The sequence below is a fragment of the Plasmodium gallinaceum genome (assembly GCF_900005855.1).
Source record: "Plasmodium gallinaceum strain 8A genome assembly, contig: PGAL8A_v1_108, whole genome shotgun sequence".
Lineage (NCBI taxonomy): Eukaryota > Apicomplexa > Aconoidasida > Haemosporida > Plasmodiidae > Plasmodium > Plasmodium gallinaceum.
In genome coordinates, this window is record NW_021628228.1 from 994,562 (window position 1) to 1,015,151 (window position 20,590).

Genomic DNA, 20,590 nt, shown 5'->3' on the forward strand with positions numbered 1-20,590 from the left:
TTTCATTGTAACTTTAATAAATGATTGAATATTAGTTTAATTATTAAAAAAAGAAAAAAAAAAAATAATGCAATAAACCTTTTTTTTTTTTTTTTCTTATCTAGAGAAAATACATAAACATATATAAATAAAAATGAATACACAGAATAATAATGAAAATTTTGATCAGTTTTCAATTAATACTACAAACTTAAATGTTTTCGTTAACGATTCAGATAGAACATGTAATGATATTATATCAAATAGAGAAAACAATATCAACTATAAAATTGATAATTGTGTTAATTCAAGAAATTTTCTTGATATAAAAAGTAATAATATTTTTCATAAAAATATCAATAAAGAATTAAATTTCATTAATTCTGAAAACATTAATGAACATAATGAAGAAAATTTTAATGTAAAAAAACATATGAAGAAAGAAAAAGATATCTGTTTAAATAATTCTAATGAATTGTTACAAACAAGTAATATAAATATTTTGAATGAAAATAATTATTTTTATAATCCATTTTTAAAAAATTTAAATTACACAATGTCTCAAAATAACTTTAATAATAATACATCAAACAATTCCTTTAATAATAATTTAGAAAACTCTTTTAATTTTGAAAATAATGAAAAATCAAAGGAATATTATGACATAAATGTTAATAATATAAAAAACTGTAAAATTAATAATAGTAACAAAAATATAAATCATCTAAATGAGTTAAGTAATTTTCATCATATACAACCTTTAAATAATTTAAATACTAACATAAATCATCTAAATAATCTCAGTAATTTCAAAAACAGAAATAATGCAGATAATAACACAAACCTTTTAAAAAGTGTAAATAATTTAAATAATGTTAGTGATATAAATAATGTAAATAATTTGAATAATATAAATAATGTAAGTTCTTTAAATGAAATAAATAATTTAAGTTATATAAATAATATAAATGATTTAAATAATTTAAAAAATATTAATAATTTAAATCATATAAATAATTTAAATAGTTTTAGCAGTATAACTAGCTTGAATAATATCAATAATATGAATGATTTAAATAATGCAAATGGTTTTAATAATTTAAATAACTTGAATAATCTAAATGGCATAAATAATTTAAGTAATATCAATAGTTTTCAAAATTCAATAAATAATATGAATGCTTTAAAAAGAATAGAAAATGTAAATAATGTGAATATAAATAAAAATTTAAATAATAGAAATAAAATAAATGAAAATATAAACAAAACAAATAATTTTAATACAATAGATAACTTACATAATTTTAATAACATGGAACAACCAAATAATATACAACATATTAGTTGTATTCCTAACCCACCATATGTAAATAATTTAAAAAATTTTAATGATTTTAGTAAAATAATAATAAATGAGAATATGAGCAATAATAATGATAACAATAACATTAGTAGCAACAAAAGTTGCACTAATTCTAATTCATTTAATTTATCTAATACAGATAATAACAATATAGCAAATAATCAAACTTCATTTAAACATTTAAGAAACGCAAATAATTATACCAATTTAAATAATGTAAATGATTATAACAGTATTACAAATATAAATAATGTTAGCAGCTTAAATAACATGAATAGTATTAATAATATAAACACAATTAGTGATATAAATGACATGAATAAAATAATAAATTTAAACTCCTTAAAAAAAATGAATGATATGCAAGTTATTAATATCAGTAATAAAGAAAATGCGATGCTTTCGAACAGTTTTAATTCTTTAAATTCAAATAATAAACATATGAATTATTATATAAATGACTACTTAGCTAATAATAAAATTATTAATCAAAATTATAATTTTTGTGCTCCTTTAGATAATAAAAATATAAATAATAATTATATAAATAATCATATAAATGATAATATGCCAAATATATTGATGGATAATATGAATTATAATTCAAATAATTATATAAATTATAAGAATAAAAATACAATTCAAGATGATAATTCTTTATTAAAAGAAGTAGATTATAATAATATGTATAATTCATATAACTATATGGAGGATAGAAATAGTGATTATAAAAAAAATATATTAAAAAATATGAATGGAAATATTTTAAATAATTATAATGAAGAATCGTTATTAAATTGTAACATATATAATGATAAAAATTATTTAGATCCAAGTGTAACTTCAAGAGAATGCGATTCTATTTATAGTAAAAATAGAAAAAATTTAAAAACTAATATTAATATGATTAGAAATAACCCTTATATGCGTAGTGATATTTTAGATTATAACAACAATTTAAATAGTGAAAAAATATTAAGTGAACAAGGAACTAATAATAATATAATTAATAATGAAATAATAAGTTCATCTATTAAAAATGAAGAAACAAATAATAATAAATATTTTGCAAATAATAATTATATGAATACAATAAATGATGTTAATAAAATTAATTATGATAATATGAATAATGTTTATAATGGTTATATGAATGTAATGAATAAAATGAGTGGGAATGTAAACATTTCTAATTTAAATGTAAATTGTAAAAAAAAAGATAACACTCATATAAATAATATGATAATAAGTAAAAAAACAAAATCAAATTTTTTGAAAAATTCAAATATTAATCATTCTAATTTAATTACTAATGATAATAACAATAACTCATATTTTTTTGATTCTAATACAAATGCATTTATTATGAATAATAATAAAGAAGGGAATCCTATTCATCCTAATAAAATGATTAATTTAGATATATATAATTATGAAAAAAATAGTGAAAATTTAAAATTTAATTATGATAATAATCTATTAAAAAATAAATGTGATAATTCTAATAACATAATCTTGAATAAAGATATAATTGAAATGATTTTACGAAACAATAAATACTCATTGGATAGAAGCAGTAGTGAAACTATAAACAGTTCATACACTAATTTTTTAATGAATGTCAGTTCTTCATACTTAAAAAAGAAATCATCTGAAGATAAGAAAACTGCTGATAATATGTATATTAATAAAAATGAAATAAACATAAATAATGAAAAAGAAAATGTAAATAATGAAAAAGAAAATGTAAATAATGAAAAAGAAAATGTAAATAATAAAAATGAAATAAACATAAATAATGAAAATGAAACAAATATAAATAATAAAAATGAAACAAATATAAATAATAAAAATGAAACAAATATAAATAATAAAAATGAAATAAATATAAATAATAATAATGAAATTAATATAAATAATAATAATGAAATAAATACGAATCAAACAAACATGATAAAAGTAGAAAATGAAATTAATTATGAAACATTTTATAATGAGAGTAAAGAGAAAATATATATAAAAAATGAAAATCCAAGTAGAAAAAAAAAAAAAGTAAATAACATTTACGAATGCAAAACATTTAGCAAGAAGGTAAATAATGATTTTAAAGAAGTTAAAAGAAAAGGAAGAAAAAGAAAAAATAACTTGGAGTCATATAATGATTTAAGTAATAAAAATCAATCACAAAAATATTTAAATGTATCAGAAGAATTAAGTAAAATAAAACCAGAATTAGAAGATTCAAAAAATGAAATGACAGAAAATTATAAGGAACTTAAAAAAGAGAAACATTATGATAATTCTGATTCAAATGGTATAAAAAACGTATTGAATTTTTTTAAAAATAAATTGAATAATTTTAATGCTAAAAATTCTGTTAATTGTCATGGTGAAATAAGTGTTTTAATTAACAATTTTTTTTATTTATTAAAAATAATTAATAATCACAAAAAAATACTAAAAAGTATTTATAATTTTAATTTTACTACTATAAATGAAGATGCTGTAAGGAATTATTTAGAAAAATGTTTTCCTTTTGTAAAGTGTTATAGGAATAATTATAAGTTTTATAAATTTGAAACATATAAAATGGATGAAGATTATAAAAAAAATAATAACAATTATTTAGATAATGATAAAGATTTACCTTCTAATGGAAAGTTAAGAAAGGATAATAATGAACATATCACAAATCTTTTAATTATTAAAAATGTAGGTTATGAAATTGTTGACAATAATAATATTAAAAATATTGAAAGTGATGATATTTGCAGGAATGGAGATCAAAAAAATAAAGTTAATTTTAATGAAATGAAAAATGATGTTTCTAATAATAATAATAATAATAATAATAATAATAATAATAATAATAATAATAATAATGAGAATAATCATAATTTTTCAGATTATCTAAATATGAATAATAATAATCATACTGTAAACAATGAAGATAAAGGAGAAGAAAGAACGTTAAATAAATATAATAAAAACATAATTAATAAAAATACAAAAGAAATTGAAGTAGAAAATAATAATACGAACTTTTTAGTAACCAATGATAATAAGGATAAAAAAAATGTATACGTAAATTCTTTAAAAAAAAATGAAAATGATTCTACACAGAAAGAATTAAAAAAGGAGTTGAACGAAGAAGAAAAAATGAATAAAAAAAATGTAGAGGAAACAAATAATATGGAAAATAATAACTTAGAAGAAAAAAAAGAAGTAATTACAGAAAACATAAGTGTGAAAAAAACTAAAAAGAAAAGTTTAAAAAATAATGAAGAAAACAAAAAAAATAGAAAAAAAAATAAAAAAAATAAAAAAGAAGAAAATACAATTAATAATTTAATAGTTCATGAATGGATGACAACTGAAGATGAAGACAAAAAAGAAGGCGAAGTAAAAAAAAGCGATGAAGAAATAAAAACAAATGATGAAGAAATTAAACAAAATGAAAATAAAACTGATGATTTAAATAAAAATCCAACTGGAAATTTTAATATATTTACAAGCATGGAAAATATATTTAATGAGGATAAAAAGGAAAACAAAAATTCATGTGAAGAATATACTGATGAAAAAAATAAAAATGAGATAACTTATTTAACAAAAATTAGTGATATTGAAGATACTTCTGAATCAAGTGAAGATAATACTGGTTATGAACAAAAAGAAGAAAATTATAAAAAAAAAGAAAATCAAAAAATTTATAACAATATACAAGATAATTATAATAATAATAATAATAATAATAAAAAATATGATCAATATAATAGCAAAACCAACAATAAAAATATGTTTATGAATAAAGGAAATATAAAAAACAATGGGAATGCATTTATATATCACAAAAAAAATATATATAATAATAAAACTAATAACCATTTTAATTCATCATATTATTTTTGTAATCATAAAAACAATTTAAAAATGAAAAAGAAAAATTTCAAAAAAAATAATCATTATTTCAATTTTCAAAATAAAAATCAAGAAAATTCCCCATATATGAAAAATGATAAAAAAATAATGAATAATTTTTTTACTCCAAATAAATATAAAGATTTTAAAAAAAATACAAATAACAATTATAATATCCATAATAATAATAATAGTAGTATTAGTAATAATAATAATAATAATAATAATGACAATAGTAATAGAAATGATGATAATAATAATAATAATGAAGACAAAGAAAAAATGAAAAAAAAAGATAATTTAGAAAATACATTTCAGGATAATCATTTAAATAATAAAAATATTTCATATGGATCTTTATCAAATATATCATCATTGTCAGATGTTAGTGATATAGAAGATTTCAAAAAAAACGAAAAAACTTATTTACAAAAAAAACATTTAAGTTATACTGAGAGTAAAAGTTGGTTTGACAAAAATAAAAAAACAAATTAAAAATAAAGAAATATAAATTAACATAAAAAATGGATTTATTTAAATTAAAACAATGACATAATAATGTAATGTTTTAAAAGGAAAAAAAAAAAAAAAAATTATTTTTAAAATATATTAAATTAAGTTATATTCTAAATATATATAATATTTTAATGATAGAAAAAATTTTTTTTTTGAATTAATAGTACATATTCATAATTTTATAAATCATAAAAGTCGATGTATTTTTAACTGTAAAAACATAACGAATTTTTAATGTGACTTTTTTTTTTTTTTTTTTTTTTTATGTTTATTTTTAATAAAAAAAAAAAAAAAAAATTTTATTCCTCATTTATCACAATTTATTATATATTTTTAAAAATAATTCTTAAACATATATATATATATATATATAGTATACTTTTTATTTTTTTTAAATAACTTTTTATTTTATTCTAAAATTATTGTTGCACCCAATTCCTCAAATTTCTTTTTTATTTCATCAGCTTTTTCTACAGGTACATCTAAGAAAAAAAAAAAAAAAAAAGAAAAAAGAATGAAAAAAATAAACAATGATTATTAAAAAGAATAGATAAATAATGATAATAAATTTGTGAAAAAAAAGAATATTTTTTACTTTTCTGTATATAAAATGGAGCACTTTCTACCATATCTTTTGCTTCTTTCAAACCAACATTTGTTAATTTTCTAATTTCCTTAATTGTATTAATTTTATTTTTGACATCAAATTTTTCTAGTTTAATATTATATGTGCTTTTTGTAATTTTTTTGTTTTCATTTTGTTTTTCTTCTTTTGATTCTTTTTCTTCTACACTATTAGAATTTTTTACATTGTTATTAGTTGGAGTATTATTTATATTATTTTGATTTAATGGAGAAAAATGACCAGCATTAAAAAAGTGAGAAGGATGAGGAAATGGATTTCTATTCATAAAAAGAGAGTTATTAAAACTTTTGTTTCCTTCTAATTTTTCTTGGCATAAATCACATAAATCAGCTGCTTCTATTAATGTTAAATTTAAGATTTCATCAACTAGTTTTACAACTTTTTTAGAAGGTTTTCTTTTTAATTCACTTGTTACTTCATTGTTATTTGAATTATTAACATCTTTGATCTTATCAAAAACATCAAAATTACTAAAATATCTTTTTAAAAGAAATTTATTTGTTATTCCATTTCTATTAAAATTATTATATGAAATATTACGAAAATCATAAAAATTACTTAAATATCTTTTTAAAAGAAATTTATATTTTTTCATTATTTTTTTAACAAATATAAAAGCATAAAAATAAAACTTTAAAAAAAAAAAAAAAAAAAAATTTAACTTCAGTAAATTTAAAAAACTTATACAATAAAACTATTCATAATAATTTCTACTAAAATGTAATAAAGTTATAAATTTAACTAATATTAAATCATATGTGTTATTCAAAAGTTTTGTATTTAATATTTAACTATTTTAAAAGTTAGGAAAATATAATAAATAAATATACAAAATATGTATTTTAATAGATAAAAATATGTATATACTTTTTTCTTAGTTTTAAAACCTACATAACACTTCAGAAAAGGTTTAAAAAAAATAAAAAAAAAAATTATGTAATTAAAGTTAATGTAAAGTTAAAAGTATGAGTATAAAAAAAAAAAAAAAAAAAAAAAAAAAAAAAAAAAANATCATGATCATCCATTTTGTTTCGATATATGTAAAAAAAAAAAAAAAAAAAATTAAATAGGAGAAAAAATGAAAAAAAAATATGAAAAATAAAATAAATTTAAATAAAGATATATATAAAAAAAAAAAAAAAAAAAAAAAAAAAAAAGAAAAAAAAAAAAAAAAAAAAAAAAAAAAAAAAAAAAAAAAGAAAAAAAAACGTACTTAATTATTAAAAAAAAAAAAAAATGATTCATTTATTTAGTTTTATTTATAATTTTTTTTAATTTATATATATATATATTTATTTATTTATTCATTTATTTAATTAATTAATTTATTTATTTATTTTTTAATTTATTTATTTTATTTTATATTGTTGTAATTCCTTTTTTTTTTTTTTTTTTTTTTTTTTTTTTTTTTTTTTTTTTTTTTTTTTTTTATATATATCTTTATTTAAATTTATTTTATTTTTCATATTTTTTTTTCATTTTTTCTCCTATTTAATTTTTTTTTTTTTTTTTTTACATATATCGAAACAAAATGGATGATCATGATGCCAATGTAGAACAATGGAAAATAAAAAGATTAATAAAAAAATTAGAGAATGCTAAAGGGTAGAGAATATTTAAATGAATAAATAGTCTTATAACGAGAATAATTTTTATATCATTATTTAAATGAATATGATAAGAATGAATTTTTTATTTTTCTTTAAAGAATATAATTAATTATTTTATATATATATATATGAATTATACTTTTGTATATTAATTTATCATTTGTACATTATATTTAATATTTATTTTATTTTTAATAGAAATGGAACAAGTATGATAAGTTTAATTATAAAAAATAAGGATGAAGTATCACGTATAAATAAAATGTTAGCAGATGAATTGGGAACAGCTTCAAATATAAAAAGTAGAGTTAATAGACTCAGTGTTTTGTCAGCAATTACATCAACACAACAAAGTAAAAAAAAAAAAAAAAAAATATATATATATATATATATATATATGTTTAGAAAATATTTTATATTTGATATATTTTCCTTTTATTATTTGTATAGAATTAAAGTTATATAATAAAACTCCTCCAAAAGGATTAGTAGTATATTGTGGTACAGTAATAACAGAAGATGGAAAAGAAAAAAAGATGTCTATTGATTTTGAACCATTTAGACCAATTAACACGAGTTTATATTTATGTGATAATAAATTTCATGTAGAAGCTTTAAAAGAATTATTAGAAAGTGATGATAAATTTGGTTTTATTATAGTTGATGGTAATGGAGCTTTATTTGGTACAATTCAAGGGAATACAAGAGAAGTTATTAGACGATTTACAGTTGATTTACCAAAAAAACATGGAAGAGGTGGTCAAAGTGCTTTACGTTTTGCTCGTTTAAGATTAGAAAAAAGACATAATTATGTTAGAAAAGTAGCTGAAGTAGCAACTTCAGTTTTTATAACAAATGATAAAATAAATGTTACTGGAATTGTTCTAGCAGGTAGTGCTGACTTCAAAAATGATTTATTAAATAGTGATATGTTTGATCCTCGTTTATCATCAAAAGTTATTAAAATAGTTGATATATCATATGGAGGAGATAATGGTTTTAATCAAGCGATTGAATTAAGTGCAGAAGCGTTACAAAATGTTAAATTTATTCAAGAAAAAAAATTAATAGGAAAGTTTTTTGAAGAAATTGCACAAGATACTGGTAAAGTTGTTTATGGAATAGATGATACCTTAAAGGCTCTTGAAATAGGAGCAGTAGAATTATTAATTGTTTATGAAGGTTTAGATATTATTAGATTAACTACTAGAAATAATATTACTAATCAGACTAAAACTATGCATATTTCACCTAATGATGAAAAACAAGAATCTCTATATAAAGAAAATAATGTAGAATTAGAAGTTATTGAAAAAATTTCTTTAACAGATTGGGTTATTAATAACTATAAAAAATTTGGAGCCTCATTAGATTTTGTTACAAATAAATCACAAGAAGGTGCACAATTTCAAAAAGGATTTGGTGGATTTGGTGGACTGTTGAGATATAAATTAGATTTTAACATTTATGATGAAGATGTAGAAAGTGATGCTGAATTGTTTTAAAAAAAAAAAAAAAAAACATTCATATATATATATGTATATTTGTAATGTACCTATTATAAATATATTCATTATTGTAAAAAAAAAAAAAAAAAAAAAAAAATGTAATTTAAGAAGGTATATAATATATATTCTCCCTTTTTATTTTATGTTATTATATTTTATTTATTTGTTTTGTTTTGTTTTGATTTTTTTTTTTTTTTTTTTTTTTTTTTAAAAATCTATGGAACAAGCTAAAAATTTTTATAATTTATTTTCAATTTATTTTAAAAATTGATCTTATAAAAAAATATTAAAAAATTATGATTTTACATATATATATATATGTATATATATATATATATATATGTAAATAATTAAAATTCTTTAAATATAAATTTTTATTTAAAAATATAATTTATTATTAATTTTTTAATTTTTTTTATTTAGTTTTTGTTTTATAACATTTTTTAATTTCTTTTATTTCTTATGTATATGAACAACATAATTATATATGAGTGTACATTTTTTTTTTAAATTATTTGTACATATATTAGACGGTAAAAGAGTGGCATTAATATGTATTAAATAAGAAAAAACATTGCTAATTAAAATTTGTTTTAAACAAGAATCTTCACATGAATTTTTTAATTTATCCAAAATAAATGCTCCCAAAAATGCACTTCTTTCAAGAATTTCTTTTAATATATTATAATAGACTTTCAATTCAATCATTTCAGGCAAAAAATTAAACAAATAATCATTTTTATAAATTCTTTTTGTATTAATATATTCATCAATTGATCTATTATAATGAATTATTTCTCCTGAATATGTAGAATCATCACTATAGGAATTACTATCACTCAAATAGCAGCTAAAACTAGATTTAACAGCACCCCTTGTGTAATGAATTTTTTCTTTTTTTTTTTCTTTCATTGTATTAACTATATCTAAGCATATTGGTACATATGATAAATTAGAATTAACTTTTATCTATAAAGAAAACATATAGTTTATAAAAAAAAAAAAAAAAGTAAATGTTTACAAAAAAGTAAATATAAAAAAAGTGCATGGATTAATGTAAAATGTATAAAAATATATACAAAATTAACTATATATATAAATAAATATATATATATATATATATATATATATATATATATATATAATGATAAAGAAATAACAAAATATATAAAATTTTTGAGAATTTTTTTTTTTATTACTGTTCTTATTAATGTTGTATTTTTTCTTCCAAAATGTTCAATAATGTTGGTAACTAATCTAGTCGATTTTAATAATAGAGTATATAAATGAATAACAAAATGTGAATAAGTAAAATAAGGAGTTTGTATTATATTTAGTAATATAGTATTATAATTTAATATTGATTTATAACATATATATAATACTCTTTGTGTAAATAAAGATAATTCATTTTTTTTCATTTTTTTTTTTTCTTTAACATTTGATATATTTGATGATGCACTTATCTCATATGGACTATATGCTTCAATAAAAACTTCTTTTTCATATATAAATTTTTCTAATATTCTATTAATATAAAATAAATGATGTTCAACTCCTTTTTCCATTAATGATATAAGAAAATTATTAACATTATATATATTACAATAGTATGATATTTTTGTGAATAATTCAACATACAAATAAGATTCTTCAAATATAGCTAGACAGTTAATTTTTTCAATTTTTAAAAATATAAAATTTATTCTATTCATTAATTTTTCTATGATATTTAAAATCGAATTTAGAAAAAATTCTATTTCGTAATTTGTTTGTAAAGTAGTATCTTGTTTAATATTTTTTCTTCCTTTTTTTTTGTAATTCTCACCATTGCAATTCATTTGGTTATTATTTTTTAAATAGTTTTCATCATTTATATTATTATTCTTTTCATTATGTTTGTCAGAAGTAGATGGTTTATTACTATTTTCTTTTATATCTTCATTATATTCTGAATCATATGGAGAAAATTCTTTGTTGTTAATAATATTTTTCATGGATGACATATACTTTTGATTATTATATTCAAAATTTTTATTAAAATCATATATGGAATCAGAATAAAAGTCTGAATATTTATTTGTATTTTTTAAATTTTTAACAAAAATATATAATAACTTAATAATCAAAACAATTAATGAACAGAAGATTATGTGATTTTTATTTCTTATATATTGATCATCACTTATATAATATATAGAACTAAAACTTTTATTTTTATCAAATATAGAATGATATATTAAAGGAACGTATATTAATTTTGTCAAAATATTTTTCTTAATTATATGTAAACATATATTTTTATTTAAACAAATAAATGTTAATGTATTTATATAAAAATAATAATATTTGTCATTTTCTAAAAAGTTATTAATTTTATTAATTTGATCATATATAATATTTTCTAATAAATTATATATTTTTTCATTAATACTATCAAAGATATTTCTCTTTTCTCTTTTTAAACATTTAAAAAAATAATAATAAAATAATTCATAAATAGTATTAATTCTATTGTATAAAAAATATAATAACAAGTGCTGAAGAAGATAAGAATTGGGAATATTTTCTTCATTTTTCATATGAATATGATGAGCTTCATAACATTCCTTTAATATTTCTTTTAAAGTTATCATATAAATATCAAAAATAAAATTTTTTTCAATAAAATTATTATTATCATTAAAAACATTTATAATATTATTTGAGATATTATCATCATTATTATTATTCTTATTATCTTCATCATTATCATTTATATTATTAGTTGTATTTTCATGATTTATAAGAAGTTTATTATTGTTATTTCCTTTTATATCCTCTATATTTTCTTTTTTTTCTTTATCTTTTTGTTCATCAGTTTTAAGCAAACTTTTATTTAATTTTATAAAATGATTATTATAAATTCTAATACTAATGTAAAATAACTCTAATAAATTGACAAATAAATTTATATTAAAATGATTTGCAGGATAAATATGTTTTAAAATTGAATTTGGTATGTATAAAGTATTAAAATTCTTTAAAAAATATACATTTTTATTATAAAATTTAAAAAAATGTAAATGAATATTAATAACTCTAACAAATAGAGAAAGAAATAAAGGCATATTATAAATTAAACTATTTTGATGTTGAAAAATGCTTTCACATGTATTCATATTCACCGATTTACATTTTTCATCTGTATCACTAATATTAATTGAATTTTTTATAAATTCATATTTTTCAATATCTCTTTTAGATATATTGTTCAAAATATCAAAAACAAAACTATCATTTTTATTTTTTATACTGATAATATATGATTCATCTATAAATAGATCACAAAAAAAGATTCCATGATAAAACTCTTTTACATGTTCACTTTCATTATCAATAATATCATTACTATTTTTTATATTTTTATCATTATTTTTAAAAGTTTCTTTATTATTAGATGGTGTTTTTCCATTGATAAAAATTTTATAATTATTATTAGAAAAAGCATCTTTATCTTTTTCTATTTCTTTAATATTATTATTATCATCATTGTGTAAAACATTTTTCTTCTCATATTCTTTATAATCTTTCATACTTACAAAAGAAAAAAAGTTTATTAAAATATTTGTAATAATAACATAATAGAAGGAATTTTGGTTTATGTAGTTAGAGGAGGTCATAAATGTTATCATTATTTCGTATATAAAAAAAAGGAAAGGTGAACTGCTTGCTATATTATGTTTTTCTAAATATAGCTTTTCTTCTTTTTGATAATTTTCATCTCCAAATAAATTTTTATGTTTAATAATAATTATAAATTTATATAAAAGTAACAACAATCTAAATTTACTATCATAAGTACTATATGTTAAGTTTATGTATTTCATACATTTTATTTCATTTTTAAAATAATTCGAAAAAGCAAAAATACTAGATACATTATTATCAAAATAAATATATCTTTTCTTTTCTTTTTTTTTCATTTTTTTTCTTTCCATTTTTTCTTCTTTATAAGCATAATTTAAACTATTATTTTTATTACTACATGTATTTTCATTTATTGAGTCATTATTTGAATTATTGGTGTTTATATATTTGTTTTCCATATGAAATTCAAATTCATTTTTGTTACTTAAGTTATTTGAATTGGTATCTGGAAAAATAGTATATAAATTTCTTAAAATATTAGAATCAATTTTTTTTTTTATTTTTATATCTGATTTATATTCATTATCATTATTTATGTTGTCACTAAAAATATTCTGGTTTTCTTCTTCTACATCATTAATATAAGAATTTTCCTGATAGTTATTAGTAGTATTGTTTAAATAATGATAATAATTCTTTATATCAAATAAATAATTTTTTTCACCATATAATTTTGATTTATTTTCATAAAATTTCGTACTAACATAATCATTTTCTAATAATTCTATTTTATTTTGTAATATACTTCTAATTGTTATTGAATCATTATTTTCTACAAAAATACTTTCATTTAGCTGATCTTTATTTACACTATTTTCACTTATATTAATTATATACTTATAATCTATTTTTCTTTCGTGTAATACTTGTAACATATTTTCTATTAGTGAATCATCATTTATTAAACCATATTTTTCAATAGCTATATTTTTTTTGCTGTTTAAAAGAATCTTTAAATTAGATGCACTGTCTTCCTTTTTTTTAAGCATTTCTAAATATTTATTCAATAAATCATTTAAATTATTATGACTTATATTAAAAAAAATTCTGCATATATTTTTATCATAACAAATATATATAATTAATTTATTTGCACACATATCTTTTATATATACTCCTTTAATTATTATTTCGAATATTTCACTTATTATATTTAAATTATATAAATAATTATATAATTCTTTTCTTAGTTCCTTATTATAAAAAATTTTTTCACTAGAGTTGAAAAAAAAGGATACATTTTTTTGTAATTTATTTATAAATATGTTAAAAATTTTTTCTATGTTTTCCCAAAAATCTTTTTTTTTTTCAATATTTTCTTCATTGTCATTAAATATATTTAAATAAATTGAATTTATAAAATGCAAAGATAGATTTAAATTTTTTAATTCATTAAATTTATATGACTTCAGCTCAAAAGAATCATAATTCTCTTTTTCTACGTAACTTCTTATTATAAATAACAAAACATTAAAAAGGTCTTCATAAATAGAAATATGGATTAAATCATTATTTTTTATAAATAAATATAAGAATTTTAACACTTTAAAGCTCCTTTTTGTGTATTCTATTTTTAAATTTAAAGAATCTGATATGTTTATTTTATTAAAATAGAACAAAAATTTATCTGTGAAAAACTTTAATATATATGAAAGGGATATAAAACCTTTACTATATTTGCAAAGAAAATAAATGTTGTTATAATCATTCATTTTAAAATATTTATTTAAATTTTCATACAAAACATAAATGTTCTTATAATCATGTAAAAAAAAATAAAGTAAGGATATGCTTAAAATTTCTCTTTTCTCATTAGAATGCTTTTTCTCTATACTTAAAATATCATTATTTATAGCTTTACTAACAATATCATTCTGTAAAATAGAAAATAAGAAAAAAAAAAAAAAATTATTTTATAAAAAAATAAAATTATATATAAAATATATATAAAGATGTATTTCAATAAAATAATATAAAAACATAATTTTGTTTAACCTTCTGAATAAAATCCAATGACATTTTTGAAAATAAATTCAATATAAGATGAGATGTATCAAATAAAGAAAATATTTGATTAGCAATATTCATTGAAATATTGTTAACTTCTTTAACAAATGTAAAATTATAGCAAATTTCTAGTAATATTGAATACATTAATAAAATTCTATTTATAATTTGTTTATATATTTTTCTGTTACTTTTATTCTTAGAATAAGAGATGATATTTTTGTTTTTGAAGTAATTTGTATTAAAATTGTTTATAAAACTATTAAATATAGAATAATAAAAATTAGATAAATGAAAGTTATATTTAAATATGTTTTGGTTATCTTTTTGTTCATAATTCATTAGAAGGAAATCACTTAAAAAAAATACATAATTATTTTGAAAAATAATTTTTAATAAATCCTTTATATGAAAAAAAAATTTTAAAAATGTGAAATTACATTTATTAGAATTATTTATTTTCGAAAATGATGACAATTGATTTAAAGAGTTTCCATTAGTTGATAAATCATTTATATTAAAATTTATGGTTGAATGATGAAATAATTTTTCTATATTATTATTATTATTTATATCATTATTATTAATATTATTATTATTATTATTGCTATTGTTATTCTTATTAATTTCTCTTCTATTATTTTCTTTTTCTAATAATACAATATCAGTTAGATAATCCATTGTATAGTTATTATGTAACATTTCATTATTATTCGTTTCAATTTGAAATATATTAACTTTTTTTTTTATATAGGAACTTGATTTAGTTAATAATGTTTTATGATTTATCATTATATTATTCATAAAATTATAAAATGTAGAATCTTTCTGATTTACATATTGTGCAGATGATAAATTTATTTTACTTTTCATTTCATAATTATCTAAAAAATCGTTTTCGATGTTTTTATTTTCTAAATTTTCTTCTATAGTATCATGATTTAATAAAAAAGAATTAAACTCAAAATTAATTTCTTTTATTCTCTGAATGTTAATATTCTTTGATATATTTATCATATAGTTAATGATAGATAAGCACATATTTAAAATACAAAACTTTGAAGATTTAAATATAAATGGGGCTGAAAAATTATCTATAAATACTTTATTAATATATTTTGAGAAAATTAAAAATACGAAATCATGAAAATGATTGCTACTATTTAGTAAGTTGCAATTATAAAAAAAGTTATTTACTTGAATAAAATAATTTTTTAAGTATTTATAATAAGATATAAAAAATAATTTAACTAATTCATTTATATTTATGTTTTTTTCTTTTTTAAAAGTTTCATCACAATTGTTAACTGTCCATATTGTCCATTTCTTTATTAATATATTAATACTATCTAATACTTGACATATTTTTGTTTGAAATGATTTACAAATATTAAAATAAAAATATGCACTGTTATTTTTTTTCATAATTTTTTTAAATAATTTCAAAATTATTTCTGTACATTCATAAATTTTTTTCCTTTTTTCCTCTTCATATAATTTTAATAAATCATTTACAAAACTAAATTTATAATTATTATCAACTTGACATAAGTACATAAGAGTAATCACAAAAATTTCTTCCAGACTTATATTTTCAGTAATATTATTATTATAACATATCTCATAATCGCTTATATTGTAGTAATAATAATTACAATTACTATGATTATTACTCCTATTATTTATATTATCATTATTACTAGTAAAACATGTCTGACTACAACTAATTATAACACTTTTACTAGAAAAATCAGGAATATTACTTCCATATGAATTACCATTATCAGTATTATTTTTATTCAAGATGTAACTCAAATCATGATTACTACTGTTGTAATTATTTTCATATATATCATTAATATTGTTAGATATATTACTAGCAGTAGTATTTTTATTTTCTTCTTTTTCAATTGTTATTTTTTCTTTTATTTCCAATTTATTCAAATCTATTCTTCTAATAGAATTTAAAAGAAAAAATATTTTCAAAAATGATATATCAATTTTGAAATTTTCTTTTATTTCCATAAAATCTTTTTCAATTTTGTAATTTTCTAAATTTTTGTAATTACTGGTATTAGAATTTAAATAATTCTCTGATGCATAATTACTCATATTATTAATAATGTCATTATTACTATTCTTATTGGTATCATTAGAATTACTTATTTTATTTTCTTTATCATCATTCTCTTTTTGTTCCTCTCTTAATTGATCTTCTTGTTCCATATATGAAAACATTTGAAAAATGTAAGCATTTAATTTATTAATATTTTTTTTTTTTAATAAGAATAACAAACAACTGACTATGGAGTAATTTAATGGTTTTAGTTCATTATATTTTAAAGAGAAAAAAAAAAGATATGTATAAATGTTGATGAAACTATTTTTTATATCATAAGTAAGTTTGAAATAATTTTGTAATTTTACTTCTATTAAAATATGAAAACATTTATTTATACTTAAAATTTTACAAAAAAATATAATTATATTTTTAAAAAAGGTAAAATTATTATCCTTAAAAAAATCATTCTTTATATTTTTACAATAATTGTTATATAAATATTTACATATGTAGTCAATTAAAATATAATAATATTCCAAATAAGTTATATATATAGTATTTTTTTTTATATTTTTTTTCTTTAAAATATCCAATATTTTATAATATAAAATATGCTCAAAATCTATTATACTTTTATTTTTGTTATTATCATTTAATGATTCTATAATTTTACAAACTTCATTAAAACTAACTAAATTTGAATTGTTTCCTATCAAGACTTTTAATATTCTATATATTGATAATAAATTATGATTAAAAGTAAGCAAGGTATCTATTGATGAATTACACATTTTATTATAAAAAAATTCCAATAGTAATTTATTCACATTGTGTAAAATTATAGGATGATATATTGCATTATTTTTTTTTCTATTATTATGAATACATTTCTTTTCGTTATTTTTTTTAATTGAGAACATTTTTAAATAATCATAAGAAAAAAAAAGTGTTGAAATTTGTAATAAAATATTCTTACATTCAACAGAAATGAATGGAGATAATAATTTTTTCCTTTCTTTATCATTTGTTATGATTTCTGTGCTATTATAGTCATAATCATAAAAAAAATATTTAAATAAATAGATATTATATTGAAAATTTTCATTTTGTAGATAATCTATATATATTTTAATATTTTTATATGCTTTTTTTATATCATACAAAAACAAAAGAAAATTCTGTTTTTTAAAAATAGAATTACATATATTTAAAAACATATCTATGTTGATATTTTTTTTAAAAAATTCTTTTCTTTCTATATATTTTCTAATATCTTTTATTAATGAAATATTAAGATCTCCTAAATCTGAATAACTTTGATTTTCATTATCACCACTTATGGAGTAGCTATTATAATAATTAGGATTTTCTAAACTATTTAAATTACAAATTTGAATATTACTATTATTATTAGTTTCACTAGTATTCATGTTATAAGAAACCATGTAATTACCCTCTTTTTTTCTATATTTTTTTTTTTCTTCTTCTTCTTCTTCTTCTATTTCTCCATTTTTAAAATTTATGCTATCATTATTATTCTCTTTTTTTTCGTATATATTTTCTTCACTACAGAGGGAATTGTTAATAATATCTAAGAGAATTTTTTTATATACAAAATTATCATCAATGAAAACAAAATTTTTAATAATATCATCAAAATAATAGAGGCATTGTGATAACATTAGTATATTTTGTTCAAAATTATAGGTTGAATTTTCATTTTTAAAATAAAAAAACAATTTAAATAAATTACTTGATGAAGAGCATTTAACATATTTACTTATATCATCAAATGTTATTAAATTACTTATGGAAAAAATTAAAAATATAATTGAGTATTCTTTTTGTTGAAGAGTATTTGTAATAATATCACTGTAGATATAATTATTTGCTAAATTAATATTTGAAAATGTTAAAAAAATGTTTAAAAAAGATTTAAAATTGCTTTTTGATAATACATTTAATCTTAATTGCAAATAAAAAAAGATATTAATACAGTATATTTGTATATTTAGAAATAATAGAATATATTTATAAACCCATGATGTATTTTCTAAATTATTTATTTTTATAAGTTCAAAGTAATTATTAGTATCCTTATAAGTATCAAAATATATTTGTATCAGTTGATGAATATTAAATTTTTTCTCTAATATAGAAAAAAGTATAAAAAGAAAATTTTTTTCATATTCGAAATCTTCTGGTTTATAATTTAGGTAAAAATAAAATATATCACATTTTTTTAAAACGTACAAAATATTTCTAAATATATAAAAATATTCATCACAATATATTAGATGTAATTTATCCATATCAATTGAATCACTGTTATCTTGAATCTTCTTCATAAGTATATCTTCATTTAAGCTATAATTATTTAAATTGTTAAAATTTTTTTTCTTAGAATATTCTTCATAAAAATATACCTTTAAACAATGTACTAACAACTCTTTAGAGAATCCAAAAAAATATGATTTTGATTCATTAAATGTTAAGTTTTCATTAATAAATTGTTGAAGTTTCATTGAAATTACATCATGATATTTGTTATCTAAATTCAAATAATTTAATATTTTACAATATTTATTTTCAAATACTTCCTTAATTTCATTTTCATATCGACTATATTTATTATTACAAATCAATTCATATATTTTTTTATTCGATATATAACCATCTAACATTTTTGCTCTTATTTCTTTAATTTTTTTTGATACTTGTATTCTTTTATTATATTTTAAATTTAAACTTTATTCATATAAATTTTTAAATATCTTTTCCTTTTTAAAAAAAAATGTTACAAAAATTAAAATTGTTACAAATGCATTATTGTAAATAATTTTATGATATTTTGAAAAGAAATAATAAACATATATATCTATATATATTTTATTTAAAAGAAAAAAAAAAAAAAAAAATGTTTTGTATATATATCTATAAACATTTTTTTAATATATCCTTTTATAATTAAATTAAAAAAAACTTCATAAAAAAAAAAAATGGCATTATTTTATAAAAGTTACAATTGAATTTGAGAAAATTCTCATTTTTTATAAACAAATTATAACAATTTAAAAATATTAGTGTTCTTAATTTCATGTATATATATATGTGTTTCTTAAATGTAATTTAAAAAAAAAAAAAAAAATGAAAATGAGAAATAAAGAAAAAAAAAAAGATATATATATATATGTATATATATATAAAAATTATTAACTTTACATTTTATAAAAGAAAAAATTTAGATGAATATATAAATTAAAAAAAAAAAAAAAAAATTCAATTACA

The 20,590-nt window shown here is 16.5% G+C and overlaps 4 protein-coding genes across 4 annotated transcripts; 2 read left to right on the top strand and 2 right to left on the bottom strand.

Annotated features, from left to right (window-relative positions):
* Window positions 1-133: 133 nt before the first annotated feature.
* PGAL8A_00402800 (conserved Plasmodium protein, unknown function) lies at window positions 134-5,758 on the top strand (the record flags this gene model as incomplete). The annotated part of the gene is made up of 1 exon (XM_028670387.1): window positions 134-5,758. One exon carries the CDS (start codon window positions 134-136, stop codon window positions 5,756-5,758), a length of 5,625 nt encoding a protein of 1,874 aa, XP_028527145.1.
* A 429-nt stretch (window positions 5,759-6,187) lies between these two features.
* PGAL8A_00402900 (ribosomal protein L7/L12, putative) lies at window positions 6,188-7,020 on the bottom strand (the record flags this gene model as incomplete). Its single annotated transcript, XM_028670389.1, has 2 exons — window positions 6,188-6,261; window positions 6,375-7,020. 2 exons carry the CDS (start codon window positions 7,018-7,020, stop codon window positions 6,188-6,190), a joined length of 720 nt encoding a protein of 239 aa, XP_028527146.1.
* Window positions 7,021-7,956: 936 nt separating this feature from the next.
* On the top strand, window positions 7,957-9,540 carry PGAL8A_00403000 (peptide chain release factor subunit 1, putative; the record flags this gene model as incomplete). Its single annotated transcript, XM_028670390.1, has 3 exons — window positions 7,957-8,030; window positions 8,234-8,388; window positions 8,486-9,540. The coding sequence occupies 3 exons, from the start codon at window positions 7,957-7,959 to the stop codon at window positions 9,538-9,540; spliced, it is 1,284 nt and encodes a 427-aa protein (XP_028527147.1).
* A 456-nt stretch (window positions 9,541-9,996) lies between these two features.
* Window positions 9,997-19,986, bottom strand: PGAL8A_00403100 (conserved Plasmodium protein, unknown function; the record flags this gene model as incomplete). The annotated part of the gene is made up of 3 exons (XM_028670391.1): window positions 9,997-10,512; window positions 10,743-15,107; window positions 15,229-19,986. 3 exons carry the CDS (start codon window positions 19,984-19,986, stop codon window positions 9,997-9,999), a joined length of 9,639 nt encoding a protein of 3,212 aa, XP_028527148.1.
* Between the last annotated feature and the right edge of the window lie 604 nt (window positions 19,987-20,590).